The sequence below is a fragment of the Betta splendens genome, chromosome 7 (assembly GCF_900634795.4).
Source record: "Betta splendens chromosome 7, fBetSpl5.4, whole genome shotgun sequence".
Classification (NCBI taxonomy): domain Eukaryota; kingdom Metazoa; phylum Chordata; class Actinopteri; order Anabantiformes; family Osphronemidae; genus Betta; species Betta splendens.
This window is the reverse complement of record NC_040887.2, coordinates 5,448,038-5,466,242: the sequence shown is the minus strand read 5'-3', so window position 1 is coordinate 5,466,242 and position 18,205 is coordinate 5,448,038. Positions and strand designations below refer to the sequence as shown.

Below are 18,205 nucleotides of genomic sequence, written 5' to 3'. Positions count from 1 at the left end.
ATCTTGTAGATAGATGAGAATAAACGAGACATGAAGTGTGAAAAATAGGAATAGGCTTGATGACGTACTTTTTAAGCAGGTCACTGGATGTAGTGTGCCTTGGGTACTTGTACTTTGGTGCCTTGTTTAAGCATGGCTAACAGATTTCCTCAGTCGCTGCATGAGAAGTTCCTCAAAGCTACCGCAGAGAAAGGTGCTGTCACATCACAAAGCAAAGCATGACAAGGAACTGGAGCACGGCGCTATTAAACAGCTTCTTTGCTATTACCCATTACTGGATGGAACAGAAATGCTATTACCTAAAGACACACTTGAGCCACTACAAAAGGAGAAAAATAAGACTGGTTCCTTGTCTGAATGCTATTAGGAGCACACTTTCACTGTGATTCTAAATTACTACTCCCTGCCATTAAAAGCTGGTGGACACATGTAGTGAGCGTTTATGCATGGGTTTATTTCACTAGTACATCAATTAGGGTCTGTTCCAAAAACAACAACATCATACTCACCCACTGTTTTTAGCAGTGATGGAGGTGCTGAAACTAAAGAATCAATACTTTTGTCCATCACGTTTGCCCGGGGCTCCTGAGCCCCCTGCCTGTCTCTGATGTGGAGTGTAAAGCCTAGTTTACAGCACAGTGGTGAACACTGTCTTTTGATCCTGCTCATCCTCTTATTCAAAACTGAAGGTCGCCAAGCTCTCTAATCCACTGTCACCAGTCACTGGCATAGTTCATGGTCAACACCGAAGCCCTGCTGTTCACACAAGCCCTTCATTGCTGGGTCTAGCACTGCCTCATACCTACCATAACAGTGTACAACACACAATGCCCACCACACAAACAAAATCTCCTCCTCCTTCGTACTCTCAAAACAGACACACATAAATCTCCATGTACTGCACAGTTGTGTGGGTGTCAATGCCTTGGATTCATATCTACCCATTTATATTGAAGAGGTGCTGATAGTGCCATGTGTCTCATGCTGACTTGCCTTATGGCTTTCCATGCTAGAGCGCATTCCTAATGACAGTAATTGCATTGAGGAAGCCCCCGGTCGTGTTCAATTACCCATTCCCATACAAGCACACAGGAATAATCTTAGAGTGTAATGTATGATACAGAAGGTTGTAGAGGACACATATATTCATCATGGCCTCGTCTTCGCTGAAACATGGGAAAAACTGACAGAAGAGCTATGTTACGTTTGAAAAAGCTGAAATGTGTCGCCATCTAAAAGCCTGCATTTGTAAAATCAGCAGAGTGTAAACTTACCCCAAGGGTTTCTCTAAGCGGCTGGCAGGTGAGCCCACAATCTCTCCTAGAGTACAGTAGACCTGTCCCAGAAAGTCCTGCCATGGGAATAGCATGAAGTGGGATGGAGCACACAGGTTGGGGCAATGGATGGAGGTGTTTAGGTGGATCACGGCAAAGAAACAAAAAGAGCCAGTCAGGAGCTACTGTGCGCACCATTAAAAGCATTGTACAGTTATAAATTAGGCCATCTGAAGCAAAGACGTACGTTAAATTCTGTTGGCTTCCAGGGTGGAGAAGGAGAAGAAGGAAGAGAGAAAGACCAGGCAGCGGCAGTGACACATAAGAGCATATCATGGAACAGAAGGCACACAACTCAAATACTAGACTGTCATCAACCAAGTGCAAGAAAAAAAGAGCAAAAGTGGCGAAATGGGAAGAGCAGAGGAGGGCAGAGTCGAAGAGTCGCAGAGGAAGAGAAAAGTGAAATAGCAAAAGAGTAAAAAGCAACAAAGGCAAAGTGTGACACAAGAAAGTGTTCGTTTCCTGAGTGCGGGGCACAATAAAAACACCCAGAGATGCATCACAGTGACACATGCAACTGACAATGAAACATTTGGTAGTATGCAAACCAAGTGCTACAAATATATGCCTTATATTGTGTGTCTACAGTACTGTATGTAATAAGACTGTTTTGTATATCAAAGCTTTCAGGGAAACTCGTGACATGCATACATTCTCCTCAAATTATGTTGTATAATGAAGTCCTGTCCAATCTAGACAGAGCTTCAAATTTAACATAAATGTATATTGTTTTGAAAAGCAGCTGCCTTAAAAATGAAAATCCAACTCGGAAGCATCACTACAGAGCACACAGGGAAAGTGTTGTAAAGCTTTGATAAAAATGTGTAATGCATTTCTAATTTAAAAAAGGTAATGAGGGCGAGCCAGATGCCGATGCAACTTTGATTGTTATCACTCTGGAGAAATAAAAGACATCTTTTAACAAAATGAAACAGATGGAAGGTACAACTCTGTTTCGCAGATGCATAATTACAAAACATATTTGATTGTGTGGATGCCATACACTTTGGTTTGCACAGAACCTAATAATCAGGGCGTGCACTTCAATTTTAACAAGTGTAAAATCGCAGCCCCGGTCCACCAAACTAGAAAAAGGGTTCACTTACATGCTTTGCCAGATCAGGACTTTTAGAATCAATATCATACCTGAAATCACAAAGACACATCAAATCACAAAAGCAGGAAAAGTGTGAGCAAAAACCACAAATCAGCACATCAGCGCTCAGAAAATGACTGACTGCACGACTGAAGATATTTTCCGCATGTCAATCTCACAGTTGGGACACAGAGGGAGCAAAAGGGTGCAGGGCATGAAAAATATAAGCGGTACTGTGACTGTAATTAAGGAAGTTATTCTGTTCTGTTTCTGAATGTAATTATTGTAACATACCATGGGATCATATTCAAACAATGAGGTTGAAGTTTTGAGCAACTGTCAGTCAAACTCTTCGTAGAAGTAATTAACACTAGGTGTGAGGGGAATCACTCCCTCGTTTCTTGATCTAGAGTCATATCCTAGTACACCAAATGAATTCATTCAGGGTATGAAACTCCACAGAGACCTGCAGCACAGCCTTCAATACAGCCTGAAAGTCCACCAGGGACTTTATGCTTGAAGGGATAAAAAAAAAAGTGCAGATTTTTTTAAAGCGTATCTCTTCTCCCTGAGGACGATGGAAAGTGGAGTGGAATGATTCTGACTCTGTTCTGGGAGATCTCAAAATGAAACCAAGCCTTATTGACCCTCTCACTAGTCTGGCCTTTTCAAGAGGAGAAAGGCAGTAATGTGTGAAAGAGGGGGGAGGACAACGGTCCCGGTGAGTTTTATGAGACTTGGTTTCATACATTTGCTTTGCTTAGCAGCGGGGAGATTAAGGATAAAACTTGATATGAAAAATTTATCACCCTTATACTAAACTCTGTTCACCGAATGACTATTAAGACACTGCATAGATGAATAATTTCTCGAGAGCCATTGACAAGGGAAAAAGAAGGCTGACTCAGTGAGGTGACATGAGAGGGAGGGGATAAAGGGAAAGATTCAGAAAGAGGGAGAAGGAGGAAAAAAATGTTAATCGTGCGGTGGAAAAAAAACAAAAAACGAGGAACTGGGTTTGTAAGAGGCCAGTACGTCTGAAACACAGACACCTCAGTGGGTGTCCTCAGAGATTCCTATCAAATGGAATAACTCACACGTCAAAGCGCAGGTTCTGCTTCTCCTCAAAGAAGTAGTCCAGAATGTACTTCCTGACAAAGTCTGGGTTTAGCGTGTTATCTATCACCTCAGTTCTCCCAAACTACATGAGAACAAGGAGAGAAGAGAAAAAGGACAGATGAGGTAGATGCAGAACTTTGAGACAACACATCATGCAGTCCTTTGGAAAAGACATCTATTGCTCTATTACCCACAAAGATAATTTTCTTACTTTTGCATCTTGTCTTTTCTCGGGGGAACTATCAACAGTTATAGGGACAATCGCGGGTCCCTGGCTTTATGAAGGCCCCAGAAGAAATTCATACAGTAAACCCAAACGGCAAAATAATACTGATGTTAGGACCTAATCAGGAGACGAACCAGCACCTTAGTGCTTAAATCCAGCAGCACATTAACAGATGCAGCCCTCAGGCTAATGCAAAGACAGTAAAACACCCTTGAGTGTGTCATAACAGTCTGAGGGTGAATTTACTGAACTGTCCTTACATCACATACACTTTAGTCTACATTAACTTAACTATGTAACACCAGCTCCTCTTTAGAAAGTTTACATTCTCTAATGCAGCAGATGAAAACAGGTGACAACAGGTACCGATTTCAGTGATAGCAGTTGAATATGTCAGCTGGGGACTAGCAGCGTATTCACTTTGGTCGCAGGCCAAACGTAACAAAGGAAGACAAATCAGCACCAGAACAACGAACAGCCGCCCAAGGACACAGCCAATCGCCCGGTGCACATATTATTCTTACCTTGGCAGCTACACAGTCAGTCTATAAAGGCAGAGCTGAAAAGCATGACAATTAACTGTCACTCAACAAAAAACAACCCTGCTATAGGGTTATTAGGACCCTGGCAATGTGCACTCTCCTCCTGCAAAAGCGCAAACTGAACAGACTCGAATTATCAGAAAGCGCATCTTTTTTTAAAGACTAGAGTACAAGGGTTTGACTGGAAGTGGTGAGGTCAGGGAGGTCTGGCAGCATGAGCTGCACTGCTGAGTAACAGCAGAGGAATAAGTACAGGATATGTAAATTAGGACTTTGACGTCATGTGCTCGGTGAATATCAGGCTGTAGCTAAACCTTTATACATCAGATCGGCCCACAGGAGAACAGGTCTCAGAAGAGGCTGATGTTGACATCCTCGGGGAATCACAACATGTATTCCTGGAACAAATGCACATTGTACAGCAGAGGAACGTTATGCTTTTAGCTTTGTGAATGCGGCACGGCCTCAGACTGCGCTGCTCGAAGCCGGCTGTCACACAGGGCCAAACCCGATTCAGTGAACAACGTTCAGCGCGCATCCACAGTGTGTGAGCTCAAGGTGGTGTGATGCAACTTTGACAGGTTGGCAGGCTCTCCTCGTATGAACACTTAACGTGATGCCTTTCTGCATCAGTATTTTAAACAGTAAAACTAGCCTCTGGATTTAGACTAGAACGTAACTATGCTGCTAACAGACGTAAGCTAAAGCCAGCTGACTGCCCTTGAAAGACATGCAAGACAATCAGACACCAACGCACGTGTTATTTTATTGGCAGTGATTAACACTACAGAGGATGTTTGTTAAATATAGCAACGAACTGCACGCACACAACTCACAACATCCATCCAAGCCATGCAGCTATCAGTCATTCAATTGTCTGCGTTGGGAATTCATTATGCAGTCAAATTAGCAGAAATGACAATCACAGGAACATTAGACACAAAAGACGAGCAAAAATAAACCAGCATACAGACACAAAGCTGAAAGCCCAAACATTAGAATAAATACTGCAGCAAAATGTTATACACAAAATGCTCAATTTGCCTTCCTTCAAAAAATGTTGCCAGTCATCACTTCAGAGACCCATGTGAGGGTTAACAGGATAACTTGACATTTTGGAAAATGCACTTCTGCACCCTCTTACAGATGAGGTTCTCTGGAGCATCTGGAGTCGCCAAACAGTTGCCAGGCAACCAGTGAGACTCCAACAAGTTCTGTTCCCGGCCAATAGTTCAGCGAACTGCATAACCCCAGTAAAACCGTAACTTGTCACTTTTACACTTCAGGTTTTGTCCAAATGAAAATTGACATCCGTGTAAAGGAGCCAGGGAGCCGCTGCAGTTCAGCTTTGAGTTTTTAAGATAAGCAGAACTATTTTTTGACCAATGGTTTACAGTATATTTGCTGTACAGACAGAAGAGGGTTAATTTAACATTAAATTATGACTACTGTGTTCATTATGGTGAATTCCACAATAACAGGGTTTAAACACAGAGCCCACATGTATTAAATGAATATATGGTTCTGACAGAACCCTCCAGTCCTCCAAAGATTTACTCGGGGATTAATGTGTGAAGCTGTCACAGTCACAGCTAAGACAGTTTTGGATAGTTTTGGACAGTGCACAAATACACTGAGGGACAGTTAATTGCAAATGATTGGCAATGCCAACATTTACCTTGAAGGTGAGGCAGAGGAGAATGACAAAGACTGAAAAGTGTTGACAGAGAACAGCTATGATTTCTTACCTCTCTCCACTGTTTGGACTCCACACCCTGGGTGTACAACACAACCACTGGGAGGAAAGAAAGTGGGGGGTGGAGGTACAGAGACAAAGAAGAGGAGAATTGCATTGTCAGTGAACAGCCTCAATCAAGTACCTTCTTCAAAGTGTTTATTTTGTTCATTCTTTATTGACATTCAGCATTAATTATCCTGCCTGTCCTGACAGCATAATGAAGTGCCAAGCTTGATGATGCTGCGCCGCATCAACATCTGGGTTGAATGTCCACATACAAAGAACGCAGCTTTAAAGCAGGATTAAAAGCGCCTTGAGCACAATTTATGCTGCACAATCAAACATGATTTCTAAACAGGTGGATTCGCTAGACTCTCATTTTATTTTAAGACACAAGTGATGCACAGGCAGGCGAACGCAACATGACCTGTGTTATACCCCAAGGTTTGTCTGCAGGTGAATACAATACAAGATGAGTATGATGTCTTCTCAGTTCCCCAGCCTGCAGCCTGTAGCATCAAAGAAAAGCTTTTATGGCGGTTCCCCATGCGTCTCACCAAAAGACACCTATTTGTATTCAGAGGCTGCTGTTTATAGCTTGCATGCATTAAAATACTTTATGTAACTCTGCGTGGAAAGGTTGTCACATTACTGTGCAAATGACATGCAGTTACTGAAGGAACATTTTTGAAACTGCAGAGCAAACCAAATCAAAGTTAAGCCCAGAAAAAGCCAATGTACGGCTTTGCAAAAACGACTGGATGTGTCACTGAACCATATCCTGCACAACAAAACGTTAAGCTGCAATTAGCTTCATACCAACTTACATGGGTCAGATTTGGAGAATGTGTCTCGGTCCAAAAGGTTTCTGTAACAGAGAGGAACAGTTGCAGATTAAAATCTAAAACACTGCTTTCATTAAACGCTGAGCTAACAGCAATGTAACATTAATGAAACAGTAAAACAGTTGTATGACCAGGTGTGGCCTGGTTCCTTGTTTCTCCTCTTCTAATTAAGCAGAAAAAAGGGCTGGAGGTGGTTCCATTTGTATTCTGGAGGCTACGAAGTGTTTGAAGTTAACATTTATAACGTAGGGAAATGACGCTATCAAAAGTCTTTATTCAACACTTTAAAAGACAGATATTTTGCAAGTGGGCTCTTGTATCTTATTAGCGTATCAGTATAATGTAAGAGCCTATAAATATGTCTTGTTTCCCGTTTCTCATTGTGAGCAAGGTCAACAAATACCTTGTGTGCGCAGCACAGAACAATCCTCCTCCCTTTAGGGAACAGCGGGATTTCAATGAATATAGATGAGATTTCAGGACTGAATCCAAGCAACAGGACATCATTCATGTATACGTACGCAATTCTGCATTGCTGGACACAAAGTCTTCTCACAGGGATACGTGGGAGGATAGCCGATGCAGATTCCACGGGCATTAGCCTTGGGCTGACCTGACTACAGCTGGAGCATTGTCGGTAAATATCATTGGTGATAACAAAGCCATACAGGAAGGTGTTTGTATCTGCATGTTACATTTTAGCATTCATTATCAAGCTAATAATCAGTCTGTTACCTCGCAAAAATGAACATGTCAAGAGAAAAGGGTATCACGTCTATTGTAGGTTTATGGAGCTTATGAAGGCGATAAAAGACTCACTTATTCACCGATACAGATTAATATACTGACTTACAAAACAAGGGCAAGCTATGTTTTATTCCTGTCTTCCATTTTAATTTTCTTCTCTAACTCAAATCAAAAAAGCCAACAGTAATCTAATAAAGCACACCATTCTTAACTGCCATTAGACTTGTACACTCACGCTTATAAAAGAAAGTGCTTTGCATTTCAAATTGTAAATTTCTGGCTATAATATAATGTGTTTTTCCGTCTGTATAAATGAGCCAGAGGTTTCATTTGGCCAAAATATTGATTAACGATTCACCTCAAGCTAAGTGTGAAGAAGCTTTGACCTCCAAAACACGGCTGGAAACCAAACCCTCATTTAAAATAATAATATTAGAAATGCACACGCTCTCTCGGTCAGATCCCTGGAGCTATTTTAGCTGCTCTTAGGTCCTTGTGATTGATTATTAAACTAAGGAATGTGGGAATTAATTTCTGCACACCGGCAGTGCTTTACTGTCAGCACTTAATTTACCTCCACTTTCTTAGACTTGTCAAAACCCTAATTGGCACGTTGGAAAAGCAGAATCTAATTCAGTGGAAAGTGGTTTTAAATAGTGCAGAATATGGCTGGGTAACCCTACTATGAGTTGCTGCCTCATTGGTTCTTAAAAGATAATGACAAATGCGACTTTCAAAGTTACATGTCTAACTGGGCTAAAGGAAGGAAGGTCTACGTTACATTAGAGACAAAGGGAGATCGCTGGGAGGGGGGAACTAAAGGGGGGTTTGCACTTTCAATTCAGTGTCACTTCACTTTCCTTTCTGCCCTATGGCCCTGTACTCTGTGACTGAGGAGAGACATTTTCTTTCCACTCACACACTTTAGGGTCAGTGGGTCTACTTTTTGTCCAACACAGCCTTAAGCAGCTTCTCAGGGGTCGCAGTGTCAGAGGACCAAACCATGGAAATATGCTGCCACAGTGGTTGGGCAACCCTTTACAAATCAAGAGGCATTCAATTATTCAGACTGAAATTTAGCGTTTTTCGCAATACCTTTAAAAAGCGTTATATAGTTCAGGAAAGGTCACAGGTACAGACACAAAGGACGCCACTAGTAAAGTCAAAAGAAAACGTGATTGGAACAAATAAAAATCTGATGCACTACTGAATTTCATTATCTTAAACCTCCTTGATTGCATCACTGAATCCCCCGACGGTGACAGGTGATGATGCAGTAATGTTGCTTTTATGTGGATTTCAAAACCCACCCTCATTACTTTCAACATGCAATCTGGCCCCTTTATTAGTGACAGACCCATCTGCTGACCTTCACTGTGGTGGCACCAGGTGTCTTCTTCTCCTCTATCTGTTTAATTATTCAGTTTCTGTTCAACCTGCGAACTCTGCAGGTTGACAATACCTGCCGCAGAGCACTCCCTTGGCAGCCGTCTTCATGGGAAGTGACAGAATCTTAGTCATAAAACTGTGCTTCTGCGGGTGTAATATATGAGAATGCACATACACTGCGACTCCCTGCTCTAAACTAGCTTTTGGTGTCTGACTAATGTCCAACCTGGGAATAATATCGCTGCTAATTGAACACAGTAACGGATCGAGGTTCATGCAGAGAAAGGTTTTTTTGCAAGGAGCCAAGGGAGACAAAGACACCGATAGTATACAGTTTTGTAACTCTGCAAGTGTGGAATTAGCCTCCTGTGAATCCTATCCAGTTTCCTTTCATTTATCAATTCCATTTAAAACAAACCTCACGATGCAAATATCTCTGCAGACACACACCAGCCATGCATTTCACATGCTGCCAACATAAATCACCCTAAATTGCACACTGAGTACAAATCAGGGACAGTAAATCATCTCTAAGCTCATGCATATTTTGACTTTGAAACGACAGCAATTGATCATTAGACAGAGACAGAGGAATAAAGCTGCCGGGATCCAGTCAAGCACGCTGTGGCGAGAGCAGGGTCAACATCAATAGTGATCAGGAAAATGCGGCATAGGAAGAAATTTTCTCAGAAGATAAAACTGATTGATGCTCGTGTGGGATGAAATGGCTGCCACCACACTATACAGAATAGAAACAGGAAATTGGAACTGTCGATTGTTAAAGAAGACACGCAAGGTATGTGGGCACCGGTTATGAGAGTTAGCTGACAAACAGCAAGTATTCAGCTCTGGTCAACTAATGACATCCTGTCACATACGTACTGCATGTAGTAATGGACCTGAAATGTAACCACTGGACTATAAATAAACATATCTTATGGCTCCTGTACAAACAGCCTGACATGGCTTCATGAAGCACTGTGAATTTAAAGACACATCTCATCTGTGCATTACTTTTAGTGCAGGTACAGTAGTTTGTGGCTTTTCTTGTATCACTGTGATAAGCTGTGACTGGTGTAAAGCGCCTTCAAACCTACGGAGAGCTTCTTAAACGTCTTTGTGAATGTAAGCAGAGAAGGTTTTGGCTTAGTAACAGCACCGTGCTGCTGCATGCTGTGATGTTCTAGCAGAGAGACTTGTCACTAAACTATTCAGTCACCTCAGTTTTACAGATGATAGTGGTTGTGGATGAATACAGCCTTCAGGGTGACAGATTTCTGTTCCCTGATTTTTTTTTTCAATAGACTGTTTGTGTCTAGAAAAAAGTCTGAATTCATAGACCTGGAAATATGCTACAAGTCTTTCAGACAAATCATTTAATGAAGACCTTTCAATTTTAAGCCTTAAGGTGAATTGACCACCCCCCCCCCACACACACACACACACACACAGAAATATCCCTTCGGCTACAGCATCTGATGTATCTAAGGAAAAGTTTCTCTCTCAGATGGGTCCAAAGAAATGACAGTGCCCCCAATGAGAGCTTATTTTGCCCTATGGTTATGACTGTCAACAGCAGACAGACTGTCAACATATGCAACATAATGTGATGAAATCATCACTGGGCAACCTGTCACACTATTTACAAATCTGCCACCAGCTCTCACATTTCCCAGACAAGTTGTGACGCTAAGTCAAACATCCCTGACACAGATGCACTAACATACTCTGCTGACCCTTAGGGATCCCTGAAAATAGTCACTAATGCTGTTTGATACGTCTGACCCAAGAGGGACTGCTTTGATTTCTTTAAGCTACAGTACAGCAAACTCTTGACTTTTACTGTCCTTCCAATCAACACTTCCAGATGACACCGGCCGCATGCAGAGTGTTATAAACCACAATGTTGCACAACAACTGTGTTACCATGCGATCCTCCTCTCCTGTCATACAGCTCACATGAGAATATATTAATAACACCAGTGCCCCAACTAGCCAAATGTCTGTGACCCAAACTCATTTTCACTGTGTCAGAGGTACATGCATAATTATCCGCATCGCCGACCTGTGAGACGTGCCTGCTGCAAACCCCACATCCTCAAAATTGAACAAAAACATCTGCCACCTCTCTGCACCCTCCTGTCTTTCAGCCTTGATCCCCACCAAACAGTTTTGACACATCATCAGAGACACAAGCCATCCTGTGAGATAAAGGCCCACGAGCTTGCCCCAGGTCAGCATTAACCCAAAACGCAAAATAAAAAGAACATCACAGTGCAAAACACTGCAAATTGAAATTTCTTTCCTACTCAGACTGATGTTCTATTAATATTTTATGCTCCTACACAATGCAAAATAGATCATTTGGAACTAGCTGCCTGCCAGAGCAAAACAACACTGCAACATTCTGAAAAAACAGGTCGCAGAGTTGGATTGAATGGGTAACCAAGATGAATAAGATCAAATGCTACAACAGCGATTAGCAGAACAGGACCAGCAAAGTTACAGGCCATTACAACACACTGGAATAAACAAAGGTTGGTTACACAGCTTGAATCACAATTGCTCCGCACAAGCAATTGTTTTTTGATAGATCTAGCGGTGGCACTCCACATCCTAATCATCCTGATGATTTCATTACGCCTCCCCCTTTGCTACAATGATTGCTTCGGGAAGAGTTCGAACAAAAAACATGCCACAAGACTTTAACCTGACCCCAGGGAACAGCAATCAGTGGCCTTGTGCACCAGGGATCCGTTCCTGCCGGCGTTTGCCACAGGATGCTCGCAGTCACGTGACCTTCTTTGTGTTTCACCTGGTAATAAACCCCTTAGGAGCAAAGTGACCTGGTTGGGTTAGATCCCCCAGCTATGGAATGCATTGATTGGATACAGGTCGACTCTAAACAATCTATTACAGCCAAACATATGGTGGCAGCCAGCTCCACGACAATAGCAGAGAATATAAGGTGGTGGACAAGATGCAGCATCTGTGATGAAATTGGATATGGATCTGGTTAAGTGTCATGTGAGCAGCTTGGAGCTGAAGCGGGTAAAGAGACGATGACTTCAAACAGCGAGAGGTGTGTGTTTTCACACAAGTCAGAGGACTGATTTGTACTTTCTACTCAAGGGAGTGTTTCAAGATATTTTCATATATTTGTTGGTTTGCTTACGTTGAACTAAGGAGTATATTGGTATGTTATTGTATACTTACTACTGTATGTCACTACTATGGTGCATCTGCTCTAAAACTATCTAAAAAATGCATGGAAGTGGAATGGCAGCATCTGGACTCCATTCCTCTAGGAGTTGTTATAGGAGTTGTAAACCTTTGTCAGCGTTGTCACACTTATCAGCATTCATCAGTTCCTCAATACGGTGCGCATTCACAAATTACAATCTTTCTGCATGTGGAAAAATATATGAATTAGACGTAGAGCCATGTGGGATTTGTCTGGGTGCATATTTTTTCCAACATCATTACTATAAATGTGAAGCCATGACGCCCCAGCTTCCCTTAACTCATTGTAAATGGTAACGCTGACACAGTCTGGGAAACCGAGATAGAGAAAAGGCACATTTTGCCAGAATTCCACCAGGATTCGCATTTACTTTGATTATAATTAACGGGTGATGTAGCCAACTACAGACAAATTATGAAATATTCAACAGAGTTGTTGAAATATTAATGAACATATTGATTCGTGCCACATAAGAGCTTTTAAAAGCACAGAGGACCACTGACCCTTACCCACGGCACTGTATTCACTGGCATGGCTTTGGGAAGAGTAGAGGCAGGAATAGAGGCCACTTGAGTGTGAAGAAGCATCTTATGCCTGAGCTGGAGTGTAGCATCACCGCTCAGAAGCAGAAGCTCTGGACTCGGCTCACTGGCTGACTGACCCGTGAGCTAAACAAATCAGAGGCATGGACGAGAACAGTGTGCTATCACAGTGATATGCGCTTGTTTTGATAAGGGGTTGTCTGCTTCAGCCCCTCCACTTTGTCAGGGGGCTGCTGCAGTATTGGCAAAGGGTCATGAGAAAGCCTGAGGGGCTGCATGCCGCCATTCAATTCCATGTGCGCTGCAATCTCAGAGCTTTCAGGCTTACTAAATCAATTACACAGAGTTGTGGAGCCTCTGCCTCTCACCCACATAACACCCATTGTGCTTTTTTTGGAGGGACTAAATACACTAATATGTGGGGGCACGCTTGGCTGTGTATTTAATACGTGTCCAACTTTTAGAGCCGAGTCCAGTTCTTGATCTTTGAAGGTGTCCTCAGAGGTCTGACATGAACCACTGCAGCAGTCGTACCAGTCAGAACGGACCTGAGGTCTTTGCAAGTGAAGCAGCCAGTGTTTCGAGGCCCAGTGGGAGAAGAATTCATTTTTTTTCCTGTGACAAACCGTGTCCTGGAGCAAGTGTTTGTTTGGAGAGACATTAATGACAGACAGGGGAGCTACAGATTGACATAGCCTCGGGCCATCAACAGGAATCCCAGTTTAAAGTAAGAAGGTCCGAGGGAAATAACACAAGTCCAGCTGCCACTCACAACAAAAGGTGCCGTGATGACTAATATCAAACTCACACGCACAAATACACAAGCTCAGCTCCACACGTCAAACCTAGAACACATCTACTCACTCAAATCATTTAAATTGCATAAACACAGAATCCATTAGTGGGACTTCATGCTGGCTATGTTCAAAGCAGCACCGCCCTCCACCTGTCTGCTTCTCAACACTTGACATGTCACGAAATCCAAATAATTAAATACCTTAAATGAGAAATGGGATGGTTTCATGGCAATGACAGCTTTGTTGAACATGTTCACAATTTCGACCAAGTGGCCAAGAAAGAAAGATAATCGATTAGTGTCCACTCTACAGAACAGCTTGAGCAAATAAGAAAAAAACGTGCATGGCAACAGGATGTTGGACTGATAAATCTCTGGCCCATGACCACGTTTAATTCCCAGAACCACTGCAGAATCAACTTTGAACAGAAACACACGATGTCGACGCATTTAACGCCACTGTAGAAAAAAAAGGTGCAAACAAGAAGGGCACAGCTGGGGATCCCGTGGAATCGAATTAAGCAATTGCTTGATTAATACTGTACCGACTGTACCTGCCGACCTATATAAAGCCACTACGCTGCAGCAGCTCCGAGCAGAGCGGCTCTACCTGCAGCCGGAGTTGCCCCACCCTATCCAGCCGAGACCCCGGTGATGTGCGCGACGCCGTGGGCGCCGTGGGCGCCGTGGGGCTCCGTCAGACTACGGCCAACGGGAGACGGAACCTTTGGTCTCGGTCCCGTTACAAACGGCGCTTCTTCGGAGGCTGTCACACGGTCGCATATCGTCGCACGTGAATCGCCGTCTCGGGGGAGCCCTCGCAGGCACGCGACCAAAAATATGCCGCGGTTATTTCTCCCGTGGCACGCGACTTAGCGCGCGCAAAACAAACACGCACAGCTGTAAACCCGTGAGACACGCTCCGGGAAATGGAACTAAATAGAAGCCGAAGCCTGAAGCTTCGGCGAATAAAAAAGCGTAGAACTTTACGCACAGGCTGATTCGCCGTTAACTACTTTACTGACAGTGGCTGTGAGAAAGTCGGGGCTTCAGAGCCGATTAGGAGCCGTAGGATTATTGAATTTATGAATAAAAACGAAATATTCTAATAATGTCTAGCGTGTCTACCGGCATCTATAGCTGCGCTGGCTTTTCACATTTCTATATACAAAGTTTTTATTATTTCCTAAAAAGCCTTGTTATGCTGAGCATCTAACACAAGTCAGTACTTCGACGCTGGATGTAATATTTAACAGAACGCAACTGTCAGTCAGCGCAGCGTCCAGTCTTTTCTAAGCAAAACGCGGCCAAAGTGCGCGGAGCTGCCCAAACGCTGACGCAGAGACAGCGGCGTCCGCGCCGAAGCCAACTCACCTGCACGACACGGTGATCTCCACTTTAGTGGCCGGGATGCTCCCGCTGATGGGGTCGAAATCACGGACCTTCGCCGTGGCCTCTACTTTGTCCATGACGTCTCCCTCCATGCGAGCGAGAGACCCGGGTCAGCACAATGCGCCGCGTGAGTCTCTCTGGACCCGGGGAACCGCCGCAGGAGAGCAGGAGCGCAGCGAAGGAGCGAGCAGGAGCGAATACGGTCCGGACCGACCTCCTAAGTGCTGTCCATTGGAGAGGCAACTGCATGGAAAGTTTAATGGGAGGCAGCGGCAGCGAACCGACTGATTTGACTCGAATGGGATTACATGGCAGGAGGCATCGCCGTTTTCCGGGCAGAGGATGAGCTTTTCTGCCAGAGGAGCATTTGAAAAGTAAAAGCAGTGAACTCCACCCCTCCTGTGCGCATTCTGCTACACGGGTGGCGACGTCTGACACTCACTGCACAGTCAAGTGGCTGGAAGGATCATCCTTTTGGTCCAAATTGGGTTTAAACGGTCTCTAAGAGAGAAATAAACGCAAAGCTATGTGCAGATTTCATTCTAATATTTATTAATCATTCAAAAAGATGGACTCAACATGTTGCTTTCTCTTCTCCCCAATATGATTCAGAAAGCTCTGATTTGGGTTCCTTGCAGAAGTATAATACTACCTCAAATTACAATTAAAATATTCAAGCTGGACAAAGGTCTGATGCAACCGATGAATAGTTTATTTTCACCCAGTGTTAAAATTGCATCTGTTCCTCCAGATGCAACAGACCTTATTACTATTTGAAAGGCTGCTTGTTAGATTTCAGCATCTGGACAGCTCCTAGAATTCCAGCAGCGTCAGTCACTGCTTTGTTCTTTGTTTTGCCAGCACCCACTGTACATTCATCACTGGTAATCTAATAGAGGCTCTATCTTAATGTTCTGATTGAACAACAAAGTGAAATGTGAAATAATACAATCTGTCAAACGAACAAGTCCAAGGTGTAATGTAGAGATTGTGTGTGTGGGGGAGGGGGGGGGGTTCACTGTGATTGAGTGATTGTTCCTGTTTTGTTTTTTTATGATTCTAAATAACCACCCAAGTCTCGTGGGACATCCACAGTTAAACAGCCGTCCTGCCATCGTGAGGAAACCACAATGTCTCTCCAAATCATCTATTTATGCACAAGTATACTGGTCAGTGTCATTTGTGACAAATGTTATTCACGCTTCACATACTGTATGCTATGCCCGACTGCATGTTGCCCAGTTCACATATAAATTCTGTATGTAGCCACTGAAGCTTATGTGCTGTATTCTGCAAGCTGTCCATCACTCTGCAAGGCTTTTTTTCCCCTTCAAGCAGCGAGCACTTCGGATGTCAAGGCACCACCACACTTGTGTTGATTGGGTCACATTTTGGACACAGCAACCCCGAAGCACAGCTTCATCATTAGTCATGTTCACTTGATAATTAAACCCCGCGGTGGCCTTTAGCTGGTTGATTTCAACCTCCCTTCAGCGCGCTGTTCCCCACCACCTGCTGGGAGGGTCTCCACTGTTCCCACTCACCCCACCCCATGTGCCATGGCTGTTGCAGGGCTGTAATTGCAGCTTCACTCTCTGAGTAGTGACAGTGAAGTGTGGGTCTGTGTTAGTGAGAGCATGCAGACCTGCTTAGCATCAGGAGGAACAGGAGGCCAGATGATAGGGCACCGGTCCAACACCGCTGGCATTCTGAAGCGAGTGACAACTATCCAAACAAGAACAAAATAATGACTGTTACTGGTCTATTTGAGTGTTTTCATCAGTCACAGCTAACTTTGCAGATAATGACTGTGCTTCTACATCTTTTTGAAGAACCATAATGGTCATGTTTTATATAAAAATACTTTGAAATATAGTAGAGCATACATTTTCAGAAAAGTCTCACTGCATAAAACCATAAAGGTTTTCTCTCACTTTCCATTTTTACAAAGACCATATCTACCAAAAGCAGCTGATGCTAAAATATATTAGATGTATTAATCATTAGCAAAAAGATAAGCAAGTTCAGAAAGAATAAAGTTTTTACTCTCTTAACTTAAAGTTGCACCACTAACAAAAAACACTTTCCTACCTGTAAACTCAACAAAGCGGCCGCGTAGCTCCTCGACCTCGGTAACGTTAGCTAGGCTGCTCCTACGAACCTACTGCTGTCCTCTAGCGTTAGCTGCTAGCAACAGCAGTTAACGAACTTCGTCAACTTTCTATGTGTTAGCATTATCATTGTAAAAGCCTGTTCGGATATCCATCAAACTCGAGTTTTAAACCGCTAACAGCGAGCAGGTAGCTAGCCTTCAGCGCTTATTGTAGCTTAGCATTAGCTACTCCGTGGTTCTGTCTTCTTGCCTTCATAAAACAATATTACATTATTTTAGCTTTTACCCACGAGGTGGTTGCCCTTCGAAAGGCAGTTCTAGTAATCAAACACGTGTCTGCTATTTGGCCGATATGCTGCTACGTTGGCCCAAAAACACACATTTAAATTGATTAAATAGTTGATTTGCTACTTTCTTCCTCGTTGAAACGTTGCGCCAGTTGGCTGCTGTGTTGCCAGGTTTGGCAAAATCTGGGCATGTCAGGTTTTTTAAATCATGTTCACTTTGCCCTGAAAGGTTTTCTTAAAGCTGAATTGAAATGTGAAAAGAAATTGCTGCTTTTTCTAACCCTAGAGATACTTAGTATGCATAAGTGTGTTTTCTTGATAAATGCTGGACAAACTGTATGAACACATGTAGTAATATTAAAACATTAGACTGTAAACATGCTGTAAATGCTGTAAAATGAGCTGGAAATTACTCAAAATCTGAGGTAGGTAGTAATATAACAGTGCCTCCTTCCACTATATAAAGTTATTTCATTCACCAGATTTTGCAAATGCAGCTTTGAGTGCACTTTTGAAGCAAGGTTTTTATTTAACTACATAATTGAGTATAGTTCTGCTGTAAGTGATAATCTGAATACTTGTTCTGTCTGGAGGCTATGATATACAAAGTAGGAGAAAATATGCTGTGCCTGCACGCTGTTGGCGAATCAAATGTAAGAAACCAAAACTCTGAGAAACTACAAGGTCTAATATCATCACTCCTCACTCAAAAAGATTTCATACATATATTTTGAAGGAATAAATGTAGTTTCAGTGTTGCTCTGATTTGCTTTTGAGACAAACAGCAGCAGT

The 18,205-nt window shown here is 43.1% G+C and overlaps 1 protein-coding gene across 5 annotated transcripts in view; it reads right to left on the bottom strand.

Moving 5' to 3' along the window:
* cpne5a (copine Va) overlaps window positions 1-17,587 on the bottom strand; it is a 52,545-nt gene extending 34,958 nt beyond the window's left edge. Inside the window, exons 1-8 of one of the 5 annotated variants that reach the window (XM_029157088.3) lie at window positions 17,105-17,587; window positions 16,659-16,738; window positions 6,886-6,926; window positions 6,069-6,115; window positions 3,531-3,634; window positions 2,444-2,483; window positions 1,522-1,536; window positions 1,275-1,351 (exon numbers count right to left, since the gene is read on the bottom strand). In XM_029157088.3, the coding sequence (XP_029012921.1) occupies window positions 1,275-1,351; window positions 1,522-1,536; window positions 2,444-2,483; window positions 3,531-3,634; window positions 6,069-6,115; window positions 6,886-6,926; window positions 16,659-16,669 (335 nt within the window). In that variant the 5' untranslated portion in view covers window positions 16,670-16,738; window positions 17,105-17,587. Of the gene's footprint in view, window positions 1-68; window positions 305-1,274; window positions 1,352-1,521; window positions 1,537-2,443; window positions 2,484-3,530; window positions 3,635-6,068; window positions 6,116-6,885; window positions 6,927-7,424; window positions 9,458-14,995; window positions 15,990-16,658; window positions 16,739-17,104 lie in introns of those variants that run through there. The other 4 variants (XM_029157086.3, XM_041071505.2, XM_029157087.3 and 1 more) reach the window with 4 other exon arrangements.
* Between the last annotated feature and the right edge of the window lie 618 nt (window positions 17,588-18,205).